Source organism: Sinocyclocheilus rhinocerous, unplaced genomic scaffold, assembly GCF_001515625.1.
Source record: "Sinocyclocheilus rhinocerous isolate Xijiao unplaced genomic scaffold, SAMN03320098_v1.1 scaffold708, whole genome shotgun sequence".
NCBI classification, from domain to species: domain Eukaryota; kingdom Metazoa; phylum Chordata; class Actinopteri; order Cypriniformes; family Cyprinidae; genus Sinocyclocheilus; species Sinocyclocheilus rhinocerous.
In genome coordinates this window covers 1,506,523-1,527,022 of record NW_015635523.1, presented here as the reverse complement: position 1 = coordinate 1,527,022, position 20,500 = coordinate 1,506,523, and the positions used below count along the sequence as shown (strand labels likewise).

Here is a 20,500-nt window from a genome sequence, read left to right as displayed (position 1 = left end):
GTGTGTGTGTGTGATAGTGTGTGTGTGTGTGTGTGTGTGTGTGTGTGTGTGTGTCTCCTCAGGGTAACTCAGGGTTGGGGTTTAGTATAGCAGGTGGTACAGATAACCCTCACATCGGCGATGATCCTGGGATCTTCATCACAAAGATCATCCCTGGAGGAGCGGCAGCTGAAGATGGCAGACTCAGGTGGGCCAGTATTTTGTAAAAAACTTATGTGCATGCATTTGTTGTGTTACATGCAAGATTGCCTTTACATATTCTCTAAATACACACTCAAATTTGTATGCTAAAAATATAATACACACTTAGACATGAAGAAACTAAGACATCCATAAAACCTTTCCTTTGAACAAAAAAGTTCTTTATAGTGGAAAAAGGTTCTTTAGACTATTAAAATGTTCTTCACAGTAAGAAAAAATATATATTTTAAAAACTGTTTATTGAAAGGTTCTTTGGGGAACCCAAAATGGCATTGCTGCAGAAAAACCCCTTTTGGAACCTTTATTTCTGAGTGTATGTAATGAAAATTGTGGTCTTAGACTTTTTTGACCCTATTTTTTGTCCATTATGGAAGTGATTATGAATTGATTTTAAATGTTTTGCTGAATTGATGGATTATCAGAGGAAATAATACTGTTTCTTATAAATTCAGTAGATCACTAGGTAATTTTCTTTTTCAAAACATAATGATCTCGCTTATTGCTCTGGCTTTGTAGAGCAATCTCTTTCTCTCTTTCCCCCTTTTGCCTCTCGCTGCTGTAAATGATTGAAACCGGGCTGTTTATCACAGTCCTAACGTCTCTCTGGAGAGCTGAAGTACCTGAAGTTTTCTGCTGACTGCCACACACTCTGACCGCGAGGTACTTTAAAAAATGTACCATCTGCGAGGTCTGAGGTGACGTGTGTGTGTGGGTATAACGAATAGACCTGACCAAATCACTTTCAGATCACGTCAATCTTCCACAGGGTAAAAACAAACACGTTTGCATTATACATTTTGTGTAAATACTCAAGATTCAAAGATTCTTTTCTTGATTTAGTGAGAATTTATTTTTAAAGAAACATTTTTGTGACACCTTACTGAAGGATTAATGAATGAAAGAAATGAAATTAAAGGGGTAGTTCACCCTAAACATTTAGATTGTATCATTTACTCACCCTCATTTGTTCCATACCTGTATGACTTTCTTTCTTTTGTGGAACTTACATGGAGATATTTTTATATTTTGACAATTGTCTCTATTATTCATTATTTAAGCTTGCAATCAAAATTTTGATGAATATGAATGTAACTATTTTTCATTCCACAAATACCAAATTATCTGATACTTTCCACACTCTTGCTGTATGGCAACAATTATCTCAGTTGTTTCTATTTTTATGTCTCCAAAGGAATTTTGAGAGAAAGTTGATTATTGAATAATATGACAGAACTCAATTATGTCTCCTGATCTAAGATGTTGCTCTGCATGTTTCTGAAGAGGTTGAAGGTTTAATTGATAATGGTGCGCTGTAGAGTTTCTATACCTGTCTGGATGTGTTTGAAATTCATGTCAGGGCCGATAGGAGTTGATTGAGAGGGTTGTTTTATTAGAGGGAAGCATAATTCGATTGTGCTGGAGAGATAGCAGATCTTCCTGTGTTTTGTATGCATGTGTGTGCGGCGCTCCGAACAGCAGCTGCATGTGGCAGCCCCGTCTGAGCCTTTCGCCCTGCTCTGCTCCATGACTTGGCTGTTTTCTTTTATCCTCTCGTTCTCAATCAGGTCTGTCAGGGCTTGGAGCATCACCAGTCCTCCTCTTGCTTGTTCTCTCTGGGCAAGTTGCACCGCTTCAACATTCAGTATTCTGCCTTATACCCTCAAGCATCGTTCTCTCTCTTTCTCTTTCCATTCCCCTTCCCGTCCACCCCATATTCTGCATTCTGTCTTTTAAAAGAGTACGACACTTTGAACGTTCGCCAATACGCTGTGATAGATTTATTGTGAGTTGGAGGTGAACAGCATTTAGAGAAGCAATTACATTGTGTATGGGTTTTTTCTCTGCTCTACCCTTGTTTGACTTTGGGTGTGTTGGAAGCGGAACAGTCTCTGGATAAATCATGCAGGCTTTAAAGATTGGAGGTGCAAAGGAACAGGAAGTTGCATCAGAGATTCTATATTGGGTAAAAGACTTGTATGATCAGATTTTATAGAGCTGGACTGGGGATCAGTGATGGGAATAAGACATTTCTGGGCATGGTTAGAGGAGAGGGATGCATAGGGAAACTAGAATGCTTATGTTCAGCTAAAACAAAGAAACCTTATTTTTAAGTAAATGATTGAAACATATGTAAATAATAAAATACAAAATAATTAAATAATTAATTAAACAATAAAATGAATATAATATGAAAAATAAATAAATCATATTAGATAATATATGTGTTTGTGTTATACTATTATAATTTTTATTAGTATTTTATTAAGATATAATTATATAATATTCAATTTTCATTTTAATTTAAGTTTTAGCAATTTTGTTATGCACTTATCATGTATATTAGTTTTTGGTGTTTTTTTATATTTCTGTATGTTTTTGTAATTTTAATACTTATGACTTGAAGGAAACATTTCTGTAATTTATTTATTTATTTAAGCTTTATTTCAATTTCCTAAAGCAATTTTTATAGTTTTAGTTAATAACAATACAATAACAGCAATTATATCAATATGTATTTATTGATATATCAGTAATATTTTATTAATTATTAATTATTTAATATAATTAATATATATTATTTTTTATATCTCCACCATAGGTTGCCTTAGGCATCATTTTAAACTGTCTAAATTGAGTTGTTGAACACTTTGAATCAGTTGTGTATACATTGCATATATGCGTGTGTGTGTGTTCATGGCTTGGTTGAGTGTGTGTGCTTGTTTGCTGGGTCTCAGCTGCTCTATGTGAGCATGCCCCAGGAGGCGGCTGTCCTTGGACCACAGGCTGCCGTGATCTGGAACTCTCTGCAGGAGGCTCACCACGCACTGCGGGCTCCAGAAAACTCACTCCTCACTCTTATTTCTCTCCACAGAGTGAATGACTGTATTTTGCGTGTAAACGACTCAGATGTCTCGGAGGTGTCTCACAGTAAGGCGGTGGAGGCTCTGAAAGCGGCCGGATCGATTGTGAGGCTCTATGTGCGCAGGAGGAGACCAATGCTGGAAACCGTCACCGAAATCAAACTCATAAAAGGACCAAAAGGTTTCAGATTTACAATTACCGTAAAACCCATCTGTTACCTGAGCTGTTTGTCACCATTTGCGTTAGGGATGTGTCACGGTGTTTGGCCGCTCTGGTGGTTGTTCATAGTTTTGCACTTTCCTAGTTTGCATCCAATATTTTTTTTCTGATTTCTGCTGTTATAAAAGAAAATAGGCTATTACTCATGTACACATTCATATCTAGGGTGCGAAGATAAATGGAAAACAAATCAAGATTTGAAACTCCACTGAGCCTGAGAGTTATCACGTCCTCTTTTGTTGGTTGTTGTTTGGGCGGAGCAATAAACAGAATTATATCTTGAGAAAGACACGGCTTTGATGCATTATTCAGAGCACATAGAGGATGATGCATCACACATACACATACAGCAGCACTTGCACAAATATGGAGGAAGAGATTCGGGCACCCCAGACTCCTCAAATCCAAAACAACATTAACACACTCTACAGTATAACACTTGTTTTCTCCTCTAGGAAACTGAGGAACTAGATTATGCTTGAGAAAAGTGTGTACTTTCTGCTCTGAGAGAGTTTTGAGTACTGTTTATTACTAGTAGTCAGTTAACTTCTGAAAGATTCAGCATTGCTTCTGTGTGAGGGAAAGACATAGGTTTGATAAATTAGAGGTAGCCTGTTGTCACTGCATCTATGGGGATGTAGCTAACACTTTTGATTTGTCCTTTCTCAAAATCCCATAGGGCTCGGCTTCAGTATTGCAGGTGGTGTGGGAAACCAGCACATACCGGGTGATAACAGCATTTATGTCACTAAAATCATTGATGGGGGAGCTGCGCAGAAGGACGGACGGTTACATGTTGGAGACAGACTGCTTATGGTATGGCTCATTAACCTATTTTATTTTACTATATTTTATTTTACTTTATTATTATTTTTTTCAGTTTCTTTTAGTTTTCTCTTATTTATTTATTTTAGTTTCAGTATTTTAATTTACTTAAGTCTTTAAAGTGCCCCTATTATGCCATTTTTAAGGTTGCTAATATTGTTTTATGAGTCTCCTAAAACAGGTTTACATGCATGCAAGGTCAAAAAACATGTTAGTTTTCTCAAAAAATAGATTTAATTTTACCTAATTTCTAAATGATTTGTAAACAACTCGTGCGAAGCAGTTCAAAGAATCAGTCTCTCTAAACCCCTCCTTTCCGTGAGCCCTCACTGCTGTGATTGGTCAGATGGCGCAGTCCTTTGTGATTGGTCCAGAGCCGTAGAGAGATTGGCTCTGGATTGGTCTACATTGCCCCGTTTCTCAGTGGTACAAGTGTTAACAAGTTTGTGGTAATTATAAGATGTGAAAAAAAAAATTTTACTCTCACAGTGTAGGACACAGCGTCTTCTCGACATGATGTTAACCACAATTTTACTGTGTTTGTGGGCGGGCAAGTTGGCGATGTAGAACATGGGCGGACATTATGCAAATGTGTTACTTCGTGACGTAGAGCCGTAACAGAATAAGATTCGAATTCCTGACGACGTGGGCGGACATTATGCAAATGTGTTACTTCGTGACGTAGAGCCGTAACAGAATAAGATTCGAATTCCTGACGACTCGTTTAGGCGATTGCGAGACGATTCTTTTTTTTTGATAGACAATAACTTTATTTATGGTGCACTGACGGCTTCACAACTTTGCAGATAGTTTATGTTCACATACAGCTACATGACACACTGCATGAAAGGTAGTATTCGAAAAGGCATAATAGGGGCACTTTAAGTTTGTTGTAGTTTTTATTACAGACATTTTTCTGTTTATTTCCCCCAAAAATGTGTTTAAGCAGCTCGAATTGGCTCAACCAGTGGCGTGAGTTTGGGGCAAATTTTGAGTGTTTCATACAAAACAAAAACAACAAAAATCACTGTCCAAATGCATAGAAGTTGCCCCCAGAGATCTTTGGGAAATGAGCTGCATTTATAGTTGGCTGATTACATTCCTGAAGTTTCGCTCGAGTGTCAGTGTCAAACTCCATTGCTTTTAATCCAGGGGGGTTGTTAAATGCTTTAAGACTGAGTTTGATTTAATTAGCAAGATCAGTGCTGTGTGTAATCCACTGGGCAGGACACATTTGGCAGCTCTGATTCGCCATTGACCACTAGAGCGTAACTGTTTACGTAACTCTGGATTGCCCGCTTGACACATCTTGCTTGTTTTCTCTTTCGCCCAGGTGAATAACTACACTCTAGAAGAGGTGACCCATGAAGAAGCAGTGGCCATATTGAAGAACACGTCAGATGTGGTATACCTAAAGGTTGGGAAACCCTCTAGTGTCTATCTCTCAGACCCCTATGGGCCGCCTGATATCACACACTGTGAGTGATTCTTACCACATTTACTCTTCATTATGTAATACATATGCTTTCTTAAACCAGAATAACACTAGAGAATAATGAATAGTGCTTAGAAATTAGATTTTTTTTTTTTAAGTCAGCATTATGATTAGCCAATGTGTGTAATATAAACTCTCTCTTTGTCTCTCTACAGCATTCTCACCCGCTATGGAAAATCATATCTCTTCCCCCGGTAATAACGGCACTCTGGAATATAAGTCCAGTCTTCCGCCCATCTCCCCCGGTCGATATTCCCCCCTGCCCAAGCACTTGCTGGTGGAAGAGGACATTAACAGGTTGGATGGTTTTTCCTTCCTACGGTAATTCCCTCCCTTTCTACCAGACGCCACTGCCCACAGGTAGACTGTGTAGCCCCCTTGCCCCATGTGTCCTGTGGAAATCCGAAAGACAATCAAGCAGCGTCATCACACCTAGTGATGGGATTGTTTTGGGATTTACTGTCCCATCCTTTACTCCCTCCTGTCCTGTTAGTTCTGTACTGTTTTTACGTTCCTGGATTTTTAGTGGTCCGTGTTTGTTTTGAATGTACAGAACAACATAGGCTCTACCTACATTTTTGCGAAAATGTGCCTATATATACACAGCACAATTCACTGCAGTTTCCATCTGAGTGGAAGTAAAACATCAACAATTTTTGTTCCTTTTCACACAATTTATGATTACAGTGGCAGATTGTGAATTAGTAATTATTTACAATTTTTGCACAGTTCTATGCACAATACTATTTTATGACATAAAAGTAAAAAATATAGTAAACTTGCTCAGTAGCTCACCTGGTGCAGTGTTGCACTTGCGGAGCTCTCAGGTCTGAGTACCGAGTAATACTACACAAAGTTGCAAGAAGCAAGCCAAAATGGTTGCTTCAAAGTAATGCATATTTATTTTCACTTTGCTTTAGTTAACTCTATTGGTTGTGTTTTGAGTAGGTATAATCAAATATAGTTTTAATCTAGGTAGTATATTATATTAAATACAATAGAGCATTAACATTTTAGCACCAGTCACCGGACATTTCATTTCCAAACTGCCACGATATCACAATAACCATTGCCATATTCACATTCATCTGTTTTGGATAAACCTGAACATGCTTTTAGCACCATTCATTTGACATTTCACTTTGAAAATGGTACGGAATGTGCAAGAAGCAATGCAATATAATTTTGCACAGACATGTTTTTCAGTGAGCCTGGGTTAGTACAGTACATAATATCGTAGAGACTTTGCTAGGCACCGCGGACAGATGCCGAATGGCACCACCGGTGTGCGTACGCTCATAGAAAACAATGTGTTCGAATTTTAAAGATGTGGCGCTGCGCTGCGCTTCTTGTCCGGTGTGCGACCAGCTTTAGAGGTGGTATTTTTTCAGTAAGGAACCACCTACAACACCCTAGCAACCACAGCATAAGATTTTTATTACAAAAAGGACCGAATTATCATACTGATTCAAACTCTTAAATCTGTAATTATATCAGTGTGTGTCAACAGCATGAGCTTGTTTTTGCACACTGGCTTGCTTTTAAGGGTGTTTTGGGAGACATATGTTCAGGACTGCAGGGCTGGGGATGTGTTTGGTTCACTGCAGTGTAACCTGAACCAAGTGATGTGAATACTGAGCATCATCCCTGGAGTTTTCTGGAAAAGAAAACTGAAGCACAGAACTAAATCTGAGGACTTAACAGTCTCCATGAGAACTGTGAATTTAGAATAGCAAAGAACGTCATAACAGACTTCGGTTTTGATTAACTTGTCTCGCGCTCTTTCTGCCGGCTGGCTTCTTGATGTGTTAATATACCCTGTGGTTGTTTTGGGCCTCTGAGGCTTTTGATAGCAGTGTTGAGTGTCTAGCAATGGTTGCTTAACAGTATTTGAGGCTGTTGTCTCTCGGACACGCGTTGGATGTGTGTAGCTGTATCTGAATCCCAGAATTTTACTAGCCTTATTGGCTTATGGCCACACTCACCACAATAAGCTTCATCAATCCACTGGGGAAGACAGCACATTTGTTTTTCTGCAAATCCAGAGTATTTTTAGATGAATAGTTACTAAATAAAAACCCAAGTTCAAAACTGCCACTGCAATTTCTCAACCATGTTTGTCACTTTTAACAGACGGCCTTGTTAACGTCTCCCACTGTGAAACACAGTTAATGCCACTCTGCTGTGAAAAACTCCTAGCTTCACTATGAATGCTAAACGTGCATGCAAACACACATTCCAAACAAAGAACGTGACCTTTCCCAGAGGTGAGAGAAAAAGATTAAACCCCCTCTTCTCTGTAAGAGGTTTACGTGGTCTTTGTGTTCGGAGAAGCATAAGCCCATCTGGAAGTTCAGTCCCCTTCATCTCTACTGTGTTTTCCACAGGAGAATCAGAGAAAATCAAAGGTTTGGTTGAAGATTATAATATGGAATGGCAGAATGTTGTAGCTGCTAATATCTATTTTAAGTTCAGAGACTCTGGAATATGGAATGGGGCTTTTCATGTAGATTAGCATAATAAATGTAAACTTATTTTATGGCTCACAAGTTGAATAATTAATTAGGTGTGACATTAGGCAGATGTTCAGGGGGAGGATGGACATGTTTTTGTTCGTGCATGTGTCATTTTGGTTTAGGGGAACAGAGTGTGAAGATGCAGGGTTTGTAGGAGTTGGTTATGTTGCCTTAATCTCCGTGCATTATTAGAGGAAAGTCATGCACACAAACATACACCATAATGTTATACAAAAAAATTTAAAAACAGTTGCAAATGCTTCACATACTTCTGTGAGGCTATAGGACCGCAAAACACACACACACACATACACACACAGCCTGGTCATTCAATCATCATAAATAATACAGCTGCAGAAGTAGAACATTCCATACTTGCGTCATGTACATACACACTCAGCAGTGCTACCTTGGGTCAGTACTCAATTATTACTAAGCACACCTCTAATGAACTGGACATTCATGATTATTAGATGTGTAGGCAGAGAGTTCTTATGCAATATGTAATTCAGCAAACTGTGTGCTTTGCTGAGGAACAGCTGTCACTGACCTTAAGGACTTTTATTTCTGACTTTAATTCTGAGAAACTGTTGTGCATGGTTATGTACATGTGGTCATGGACACGTTCTTACATCAGCATCCTTTGCTGATCATGTAAAATCATCGTTCAGTCAGCTTTACCCTTGACACCAATGTTTCTCAGCCTCTTTGACTTTTTGATTGGTCCCCAATGTACAGTAGGCTGTGATTTTCACAATATAATATTTGAAATAGTAATAATTCAATGGATCCTTGCTAAAAATGATTAATTCCTATCGATAAAAATTATTAATATTATGTAATGTATTTTAAAAGACTCCAAACTTTCGATTGGTAGTGTATGTTATTTAAAAAAAATTTTGGGAAAAAAAATTGGAAGTTAGCTGAGGCCCCCTAGTGGGCCCCCTGGTCCTAAACCCACCCAAAATTCTTACTTCTAACAACCATTTGTGTGTCCACACTGACACTTCAGATGGTATTTGATGTTTAATACAGAGAAAGATTTTAGACCAGTGAGATTTCACAGTGGGCAGGGCTAACTAACACGACAAATTCATGTATTATACTGTGTAATAACTGATGTATAATTGGACCATCAAAATATCGGCCATCAAAGGTATTTGTCTATAAGCGTGTGCTGCTTAGATAAATCATGTTAAGTTTGTGGTTCCATATGTATAATGTGAGTCGGTGATGCTGGCTGTTCCTAATTCTATCTCTGTTAAAAAAAATTTTGGGAAAAAAAATTGGAAGTTAGCTGAGGCCCCCTAGTGGGCCCCCTGGTCCTAAACCCACCCAAAATTCTTACTTCTAACAACCATTTGTGTGTCCACACTGACACTTCAGATGGTATTTGATGTTTAATACAGAGAAAGATTTTAGACCAGTGAGATTTCACAGTGGGCAGGGCTAACTAACACGACAAATTCATGTATTATACTGTGTAATAACTGATGTATAATTGGACCATCAAAATATCGGCCATCAAAGGTATTTGTCTATAAGCGTGTGCTGCTTAGATAAATCATGTTAAGTTTGTGGTTCCATATGTATAATGTGAGTCGGTGATGCTGGCTGTTCCTAATTCTATCTCTGTGCCTCGCCGTCAGTGTGAAGTGCCAGAGGGTTTGTGCCGTGGTTGATAATAAGGGTTTTGTCATGGTTTTATTTAGCCCGCTGTGACCCTGTATTAAGGGCAAGGAGAAGGGGAGAATTGCAGATTTAAAGAAATGTGCTGAAGCCAGACACACAATGAGAGACTGAGAGAGAGGAAAGACACATTGGGGAGGAGAAGATACAAAGAGTACTGTTAAAGATAAAAAGACAAAGGGTAGAATGTAAAGAAGGTAAAAGAGTGTTTGTCAGTCATCTCCATTCAAGACGAGTCACAAGCCAGCCTCACACGACGCAGAGCGAGGAGAGAATACGGTCCGGTGAGGAGCCTATCATAAATATATCCTACTCGCATTATCTGCAAGATGTCTAATGTAGCCTTGTATCCGCAATAAGATCTTGCTCGCTTTTACCCACAAACAGAGGCTCACTGAAACATGCAGAGAATGTTAGAGACTAGTGATTAGCACACATTTTTGAATGGTAGTGTATCTGATTAAAATTTTAATATTTTGAGTGGTTGGTTTGGTCTGTTTGTGTGTCAAACCCAGTTGTGTTGTATAAGGGGGCTTGTTGTGTTGTCACATTTGGTTTTGTCCTGAATTCTGTTGGTGTCTCTGTTTTGTTTCTGCATGCTACACGTAACAAGTGCTGAATCAATTTCAGCTGTTTTGAATGCACATTTTAACATTTGATTCATATAAACTGCAGTCTGTTTTGTCTTCATGCTAACCTGTTGTCTGTTTCTAATCAGAAATCCCTCGTTAGATGAGATGGAAGGTCACAGGTTTGATTCCCAGCACTTCCAGTTGAGGTGAGCGACTTATGTGAGCCATCGTTTGGGTCCTGAATGTTCAGTTATGTCCTTCTGCACAACGCACGCTTCCCACAGCTTATTCTGTTTTTGAATCCTAGAGACTGGATTGTTTGTGTAAAATGAGACAGCGACAGTCAGATATGTAATTTTGAGAGTTCAAAAGTGATTGAGACAGAGGGAATGAATGAAAGGTCCCTGGATGTCAATCCCTGGGGAGTCTCTTTACACTGGCATGACAGTATTAACAGAATGTTAATTATTAAAAGCAAATATTGAAAATCTGAGGGCTAATTGAAGATGCTGAGTTGAAGAATGGTGAAACTGAAATAGTCCATTTTAAAAATTGTAACACTAATTATCAAAGCTAAATGTTGAATTAACCACTTGCAGTTCTTTCCTTGTTCCTCCCACTTCCACTGCTATGTTTTTCACCCTCTCTCTCTTTCTCTTTTGGTCTATCTTTTCCTCTCTCTGTTAGTGGTCGACCGATATGGGTTTTTGAATTCAGTGAAAACACTGAATTCAAAGACATAATCAAGTCTTACTATTATATGCAATTTTGCTTCTAGGGTTAAATGTGTTGTAGGCATGTTTCAATATTTACATTGTAAACCAAGTCAAAAAAATACTGAAAATTATTTGTTGATGTTACGTGGAATGGCCTGCCTGTATATCGGTCTGTCACTACTCTCTGTCAGTCTACATCAGCGCACTAACCCTAGCTGCTCTGCTCTCTGCCTCTCTTTCTTTCCCACACCAGGCCTCCAGAGCCAGTTTACAGCACTGTGAACAAACTGAGTGACCGCGCCCCCTCTCCCCGTCTCTACTCCCCTGTGGAGTTTGATAAAAGCCCCATGCACTCAATCCCCCACTTCCCTCACTATCACGTAGGCCTGCTCCCTGACTCCGAGATCACCAGGTACTGAGCACAGCACTCTGCATGGGACGTGAATGAGGCATGTGAATAAAAACTGTGTGACCACGCCTCACCTGCATGGCCACACTCTAATTTATGCTCACTTGCATGCCGCGCCCCATTTCAAAGTCACCTGCATGAATCGCCCATCGTGCACTAGTCTTAGTATACCTCACTCTTTCCTTAGTCTTTTCCTTTAATTATCTGAAGAGGTTTGATACAGTGAAGCGACATGAGTACCTTCAAAAAGGTATTTATGTTTTCTAAGAAAATGCACTACTGTTTAAAAGTTTGAGGTTGGTATGATTTTTATTATAAATGAAATTTGTGTGAAAGAATTCTCTATGCTCACCTAGGCTGCGTTTATTTGATTAAATATTTCAACTGTTTTCTAATTTATGTTACAATGTCATTTATTCCTGTGATGGCACTTTTCAGCATCATTACTCCAGCCTTCAGTGTCACATGATCCTTCAGATATCATTTTAATATGGTGCTAAGAAACATTTCTTATTATTATCAATATTGAAAACAGTTGTGCTGGTTAATATTTTTATTAAAAACTTGGTACATTTTTTAGGAATATTAGAAAAATATAAATATTTCAGAAAAACACCTTTTATTTGAAATAGAAATCTTTTATAACATTATAAATGTCTTTACTAACACTTTTGCTCAGCACAATGCATCCTTGCAGAATTAAAGTATTAATTTCCTTAAAAAAAATTCTTACTGGCCCTAAACTTTGACAGTAGTGTATGTCTGTTAATGAAAAGAAGAAAACAGCTTGTGAATGCCATTTCATGCTGACATGCTAAAAAAATATCGCATTGAATTTTGCATTGAATTTGACTACGATGCAAAGTGCACATAGAGGACACGAGCGTGAAGATTGGTAGTTACCATGGCAGTTACCCATGACAAAAGTATAACTGAATCACATCTCTGCTGCAGCTGTCCACTTACTTCCTTCCCTTCCGCAGCCACTGTCAAATGTCCGTATTTTCATTTGTTAGACTGTATTGCTTATTGACAGCTTCCCCATGAAGGTCAGAGCTTGGCCGCTGTCATATGCAGTTTGCTTGTGTGCCTGTGGCGTCCATCTGACATTAGTGCATCATAAATCAAATTGGATAGATTTTATCTTCCTTATTTCCTGTCTAACCGATTTCATTTTAGGTTCAGGCAGCAGCTTGTATCGTTAATTGGATATAAAACTTTATTAGCAATAACGCAACATCTCTCATCTTTCTGATTAAATGACTAGGCATATAAATGTAATAGTCCGGAGATGAACGGAGTGTAAACAGGGGGTTTGGCCACAGAGGAAATGCTCTTCGGGACTAAGAGACTCTCAGGCGCAAATGGCTGAGTAATGTTTCGCTGTTATCCGAATCTGTGCATAATGCCCTCAGTGTGGGTGTGCTTTGTTTACCAGTTTGTTTTGATTTTGATTTTTAAGTTCATTACTCTATGAATTATAAAGCGGCGTCTAATTGGCTTCTCTGGGATTTGAGTTGATTTGCATTTCAGAACGCCACCGCTAACACCTAATGCATCGCTTAAATCCTCAGGACTTGCGGAAAAAGCGTTCATGAAAATGCCAGCGATAACATCTGTGATTAATGGATTGCTGTCTCTCATGTTCAGGGTCTGCCGCTTTTTGATGATGCTCTTCAAGGGAAAAGCGCAGGCAGCAGTTCTGTGAAAATGGCCAATTCTGTGTGAGATTGTCAGTATCGTACCAAAAGTGAACGATTCTCATTTTATGATGCATAAACACCAAAATACTCTGCCTAAGAGCGCTGTTACTTCACATTAGCTTTGTTTGGGTAGCTCCTGACAGCTGCCAGTAAAAAATTGGCCAATTCTAAAACAAATCCCATGTGGAGCAATGGATTTGACTGTACCATGTGCCATGTATGGCTTAAGTGATTGGCTCAAAACCCTGGATCTGTGGTCAATTAGCTGGTAAATTCAAAAACTTTTTCCAGGTATTATTGACCCATTTAGGCATCACCAGGAGATACTAGCATTCAATTTGCAAAATGATATTTCAAGCAGACTCTTTCTTGTTCAGTATTGCCATTCTCTTTGATTTGACTAGAATTCAGATGTCTTTAAAGTTTTCTTAATGTGTATCCACTTGGCAATAGTATACAAAAATTAATTTGATCCTAATCAACAACCTCAAGCGTGGTTCCCAGAGAGAAATCAGATCTGATGTATTTCAAGTATTTCGGAGGGCCTCAGAGGATTCAGATCTTGTCATCTCTGAATCATCAGTCAGGAGGGAGAATCCCTCACATCATTCAATTTGGATCCAATTGGATGAAGTCTTGCTTTCCGGGCTGTTCTGTAGTTTCGCAGCATATGCGTTCGATGGTGGTCATGTCCCCTACACCAGCTGCTCACTGATCTGAAGTGATGGTTTGTTGGTACCATGATTAATAATTTTGTTTGGGGCTAAAGCGAAGGGTGCATACTAATTGCGTTTTGCTGATGTGGACAATTTCGCAATGACATGAACCATAAATCACAGTTCCCACAAGATTTTGTAACTTCTAATTTGTATGACTTGTGATCCTTTTAGAGCTGGTTAAACTAGCTTAATCTAGTTTGCTGACAAATTTTTTAAATACGCTTCTGGAGAATGTAAATAACGAATGTCTGAAATCTTAAACCATTTCTAACAGTGATAGGTGTTATGTATATTAGCATGTTTTGTACGAGGAGAATACTAATTCTACTGGAGCTTTTTAAAGTATGCCTTTTCATCATTTATTCATAACTCTTATTATCAGTGAGGCCATGAAGATTAAATTAGCTTAATTTATTAGTGGTGTTTGCTAAGACAGTCTAGGATAAAGAGATCTGAACAAACCACTAACCCTAAGTATTAAACTTTGGTACATGACTTGTGCTAAAGTTTTGACTATGCATTTTGAGGGATATATTTTAGATTTATTCATTTAAAAATGAATAGTCATCTAATTATATAGGCCTAACTGTTTTAAAATCTAATCTTATTTAATTCATGTAAAAAAAAATAGGGTTAAATTTAAGAGTAAAATAACACTAGATTTTTGTGTTTTACCTGGTAAAACTTTGCGGAAAAAAGGCAAAACTAAGAACATATATGGATCTTGTACTGTGTTGTGATCAAATTAATGATTTAATCATTTTGCTGCTTGCCGTAAAAATGTGTGATAATCAATCTTATTGAGCTGTTTATATTTAGTGTACTCTTTGGCTGTTTATTCAGATGCAAAATTTGCACTATCGATCTTAGATTCTCAGCAAAGCTGTTTACATTGCGATAACACCACATTCATTGTTTGTTCTTTAGTCCCTAAATGTCCTTTGCAATGCATTGTGGGACATGTGCTTTAGTGAACCAGTGAATAATGAAACCCTTTCTTCTTAACCTCCGTCCTCTCTCTTACTGATAGTTTACAATACAGGCCCATCTCACATTGATCAGTGGTACAATTTCAGTCAAAACCCCAGTTTTGTAACTCTTGTAGTTCTCATGATATACCAAGCATTTGCCAATTTCCCTCGGGAGAAAACATTGACGTTTTTAATAACAAAAGTTCAGTGTTTACAATTGTGTCCTCCTTAAATGTTCCCTAGGGGGCCTAATTTGCTCTGTGTGTTTTCTCTGAATCTGTGAATCTGATGAAAGTCTATTGATTGTGTTGAGGGGTATCGGATATGTCTGAGTAGGTTGATCGATCGGTGGCAGTTATAGACTGGCACCACAGAGTGTCAAAGCTTGAGAGAAACCCAGCAAAGATCATTTTCGCAAGGTATTCATGGTTTTATTTCAGAGGTCATAGGTGTTATCTATGCTGTGGGAAAAACGGAGTGTGAAAGTATGATGGATGGATGGATTTTGAACAATTCATTAAAAGGACCAGCTCAAAAGAGTCATATGTTCATGAATCGGGATGGATGGATGGATGGGTTGATGGATGGATGAATGGATTTTGAACGATTCATTAAAAGGACCTGCTCAAAAGAGTCATATGTTCATGAATTGGGATGGATGGATTGTGAACGATTCATTAAAAGGACCACCTCAGAAGAGTTCTATGTTCATGAATCGGGATGGATGGATGGATAAATGGATTTTGAACAATTCATTAAAAGGACCTGCTCAAAATAGTTGTATGTTCATGAGTCGGGTTGGCTGGATTTTGAACGATTCATTATAAGGACCAGCTCAAAATAGTCATATGTTCATGAATCAGACTACACTTTTTGTGTCGTATGTTTTTGATTTGCCAACAAGAACTGGTTCTTGAGAGTCATTTGTTTGTGAATTGAGCGAGAATTCAAATGTCTGATCATCATACATTCATTCATCACTGATGGTTGAATTCTGTGTGTACAGAACAAGATTAAGAGTGTACTCACACTAGGCGATCTGAACCGTGCCGGAGCGTGTTTGACCCCCAATGCCAGGTTCGTTTGACAAGTGTGATCTCTAGTCAGTTCATTTAGCTGTCCCTGGCTCGCTTGGCAGAGGTGGGCCAGATCACGGTTCAGTTGGGCTCGGGCGCGGTACGCATGTAGTGTGAGTGCTAACAGCACCCGAGCTCAGAACTGGAAATGTGCAGCACGATTGCGTGAAAATTTCTGAGCGGCAAAAGCGATAGATCTGTTAAGCAATATATTGTGAGAGGGCTGTGTGTCACCACGTCCCAAACGACTCAAAATAATAAACCACAAAGTTAACAGGTGAATGGTGCACATTGGTGGTGGTTGAGGAGAGACCCCTTCATATGATGGTAAATGATTGTGATTGTTGCTTTGGCTGTACAGCAATACACCATAAAGCGCTATATTAAAGCCTCATTCATTCATTCATAATGACGTAAGTGTGCTCCGGCCCGGTGAGAGAGAGGGGGGGGGGCATCGCGCTCGGTGTGAGTACACCCCCAGAAGAAGAGTGACAATCATATTTATGGTAGCTGCATTGCTGACATTGCTGATGTGTATATCCAATAGATGACGTATAATGGGATTAATGCTCTTTACAGCACACGTTTAAACAGTTTGTTACCAAGTCCAGGCAGTGTGAAAGAACAAGAATTCATTAAGGTGTTCCTTGCTTTGGCAGTCATGGCCTAATGGTTAGAGTCGGACTTGTAACCCAGAGGTCGCGGGTTCGAGTCTCAGGTCTGGCAGGAATTGTCGGTGGGGGGAGTGAATTACCAGTGCTCTCTCCACCCTCAATACCATGACTGAGCTGAGACCCTTGAGCAAGGCAACGAACTGCTCCCCGGCCGCCGCAGCATTGGCTGCCCACTGCCCCGGGTGTGTGTTCACGGTGTGTGTGCATGTTTGTTCACTACTCACTGCTCTGTGTGTGCACTTGGATGGGGTAAATGCAGAGCACAAATTCCAAGTATGGGACACCATACTTGGCCTCACGTCCTTTCCTTTCCTTTCCTTTGTTGAGTGCTGAAATATGCAGCTTTTAGCTTTCAGCCCATTTCTTCAAGGCTGAGGGTCATTACATAGGTACTCTGCCATTCTTTTCCTTTATTGAGGTTGAATCTGAAAGGCAGTGGTTATTTTGCCATCCGACAGGAGCGTAGCGTGCCAACCCATTAGAAACGACAGCTTATATTTCACGTGGATGAGGCTTCTGACACATTTCCATATTCAGAATGCTCTTACAGTGGAAGAATGCTTAGTGAAAGAAGGGAGGGAGAATAACACAGGATGACAGTGAATAAGTGGTGGCGGGTAAAGATGTGTGAGGGGTTGCATATGAAATGCCAGTCTGCCCCTCTCCTCCTCAGGTATTGTGAATTGAAAACGAGTGTAATCTATTTGGTTTGTTTTCCCATTTGGCTCTGAACTTGAAATGATAAACAGTAGCTGTTTGTAATCTGGGACTGAGGTGCTGGGGGAGGCAGACAGGAGCTCTATCAGCATTTTGCAGCCAGTAGAGAGAGAGAGAAAGGGATGAAGGAGAGAAAGAGAGAGGAGGAGAAGTTTGGAGGATAGAAATGTAAGTGAAGAAAAAAGATTGAGAGAGTTTAATGAGGGTGGTTACAGCCGGTGGGGCGCTACAAGCACTCAACCCACCTCTGAGCCAGCCGTTACTCAAAATAAATCTATATGCGGTATCAAATACATAATGATCAGCATATCATTAGTATCAGCATGAGTCCTCAGCTGTCACATATGCTTCTCTGAGTGATAAGCTGCAATTTGTGTTTGTATAAACTAGAATAATGCAGGGCTCGGGTGTTTCTTTTAAGCTTTTAAGAAAAATCTTACTAACTTTTACTTTTTTAAGAAAACAAAATACTTATCCAAAAATCTATATTTATAAATAGTGGCTGTTATTCATTAAATTAAAATTGGATATTTTTTTTAATTAAAATATTGCAGTGTTTATTATAAATTATTTTTTTTTATTAATGTGCCTTCAGAATCTTAAAAAAAGCATCTTTAAAATAATTAAAAAATATATCTAGTCTATGACTTTATCAACTTCTGTTTCATGCAGACTTTAATCTTAATATTATTTTTATCAGTCATATAATTATTATATACAATTTTAGAGTAATAATTTATTTCCATCCTAATTTCTTCCACTTTCACCATTAAATGGACCTGATTAAGATGAATAGAATAAGATCCACCTTACACTTTATCATTGTCATGACAGTCAGCATGTGTCTTGTCTTCTGTCAGCTGTGTGCAAGACAATTGGCAATCAGCACATATGCCACCTCTGTGCCTCATTTAAATAGTCTGACAGCAGCTCACCTTTTCTGTGCTGCATTTGCAGTGTAAAGACAGATTTAGTTGTTCGATTGCATAACCTCATGTGACATTTCAGTTGTCCTAATTATCCTTACGCATACATTAATGGTTTTATACCTCATCCTGAAGCACAACATGGTTTGAATAGCTTGAGCAGTGTTCAGTGAAACTTTTGTGCATGAAACTAAAATAAGCCTGTTTTTGGATTCTCAAATATGGAGAATTGTTTGTGTGAATTTGTTTGCTATCTGTAGAAGTGTGCAGTTTGAATTCAGGCTAGATTCAGTTTTTTCTGGATTCTATGGGTGAACAAATGGTGCTATCTAGTGGTAAAATAGCCCATGTTCACATCCTGGCTGTATTACAATGTGCAAAGAGAATAGGAGCTGTTCTTTGCTTAAAGTCTTTGCAGGTCATGCATTTTTCGTTCATAGCTGCACTCATTTATTAACAATAGGCAGCATTATTTATCTAATGGGTACTGATAAACATGTGAGCTCTATTTCCATAGCATCAGACTGATCATAAGATCAGAATATCTGATGAACTTGTTCTGATGTATCCAATTTATAGACTAAAGGTGAATGTATTAGGCAGCATTGTATTAATAGTCACCAAAACCACACATTTAGAGAGTGTAAGTGGATATTTCCTCCAAGAGGATGCAGTCTATTGATATCTGATACGTATTTTGTTGCAGAGTTTTAGGTAGGATGTAAGTTGTTATACATTGTCAAAGATGTGGCCTTTTACAATTTAGCTGTACGTAAAAACATCTCCAACAAATCATGGATGGATGGATAGCAAGGTCTAGCAATTTCTAAGTAAATGAAGTAAATCCTACACCAAATATTTTTCAGTACGTATGCCATAGTTGTCCTGAAAAAAAAACTGGAAAATCCTTATCATTGATCTTACTGATTGATGAGTGGTAGCCAGAGGCCTTGCCAGTCTGACTCATGAATATTAATTAGGTTGTTTACCATTGGCCAAGCAGTCACGATTTGCTGAAAAACAGGATTACTGACACAATCAGGATTACCACTTACTGATTACATTGGTTGGTTTGATCAACTGCTGATGCAACCGGTTGGCACAGCCTTCTGTTTGGTTCTAGTGCCATTGTTTTGTGTGTTCTGCTACAGTTTTATTCTTCGCGTTGTAGCCAATCCCAAAACATTCATTGTTTGTTCTTTAGTCCCTAAATGTCCTTTGCAATGCATTGTGGGACATGTGCTTTAGTGAACCAGTGAATAATGAAACCCTTTCTTCTTAACCTCCGTCCTCTCTCTTACTGATAGTTTACAATACATGCCCATCTCACATTGATCAGTGGTACAATTTCAGTCAAAACCCCAGTTTTGTAACTCTTGTAGTTCTCATGATATACCAAGCATTTGCCAATTTCCCTCGGGAGAAAACATTGACGTTTTTAATAACAAAAGAAAAATCCAAAAAAAAAAAAGCTCTTAAAATATAATGATTATGCCCACAAAGTGTTTTCACATTTCATGGGATGCAGCTTGGCTTAGATTCTGTTTATGGCCTGAAGAGCATCATCACTCCGAGGCGAGCCAAGCAGACGCACTGGGAGAGAGATGAAGTGATGGAGAGAGAGAGGAAGGGCCTGCCTCCTCCTCACAACTAGGTCAGAGAGAAGACCGCGCTAACGGATTAGCCTTCTGTTCTAAAATAGCTCCATCTCGGGTCTCGTCTCTTTGCATTATCATCTGTAAACTCAGGAGATTGTGTACCACCACATTTCAAGTGTATCTGACAGAAGTGTCACAGCTCAAGATAGCTCTTGGTTTGATTGGTCACACTTGACAGGATGATGCCCCGACTGTCAGGATCATATGACTAACTGAAAGGGCCCAAGCTAAGTGGATCAGACTTTTTGGGATCATTTTAACAATCTGTAATGCATTTCAGCACAGCTTCTGATTCAAACTCTGATTTAAACTCATAAAGTAATATTTTTGCCATTTGTTTGGCATTATAATTCATTTTACAGTCATGTTATACTGACATTTAAAACTCTTAATTTTGTTTTATTTTAAATTATACTATATATACACAGCATGAAGTGACTGTGTGTGTGTGTATGAGAGAGAGAGAGAGAGAGAGAGAGAGTGTGTGTGTGTTTATTTAAAAACTTTTCATTTTTGTTTTATTATAAATTATACTATATATACACAGCATGA

General features: G+C 38.7%; 1 protein-coding gene across 19 annotated transcripts in view; it reads left to right on the top strand.

The window, feature by feature from the left end:
• LOC107747009 (disks large homolog 2-like) overlaps positions 1-20,500 on the top strand; it is a 115,816-nt gene that overhangs the window by 51,799 nt on the left and 43,517 nt on the right. For 10 of the 19 annotated variants that reach the window (XM_016561408.1, XM_016561400.1, XM_016561401.1 and 7 more), the window contains exons 4-10: positions 63-187; positions 3,074-3,243; positions 3,962-4,098; positions 5,441-5,585; positions 5,758-5,923; positions 10,526-10,585; positions 11,349-11,507. In XM_016561408.1, the coding sequence (XP_016416894.1) occupies positions 63-187; positions 3,074-3,243; positions 3,962-4,098; positions 5,441-5,585; positions 5,758-5,923; positions 10,526-10,585; positions 11,349-11,507 (962 nt within the window). The remainder of the gene's footprint in view (positions 1-62; positions 188-3,073; positions 3,244-3,961; positions 4,099-5,440; positions 5,586-5,757; positions 5,924-10,525; positions 10,586-11,348; positions 11,508-20,500) is intronic. The other 9 variants (XM_016561403.1, XM_016561413.1, XM_016561412.1 and 6 more) reach the window with 6 other exon arrangements.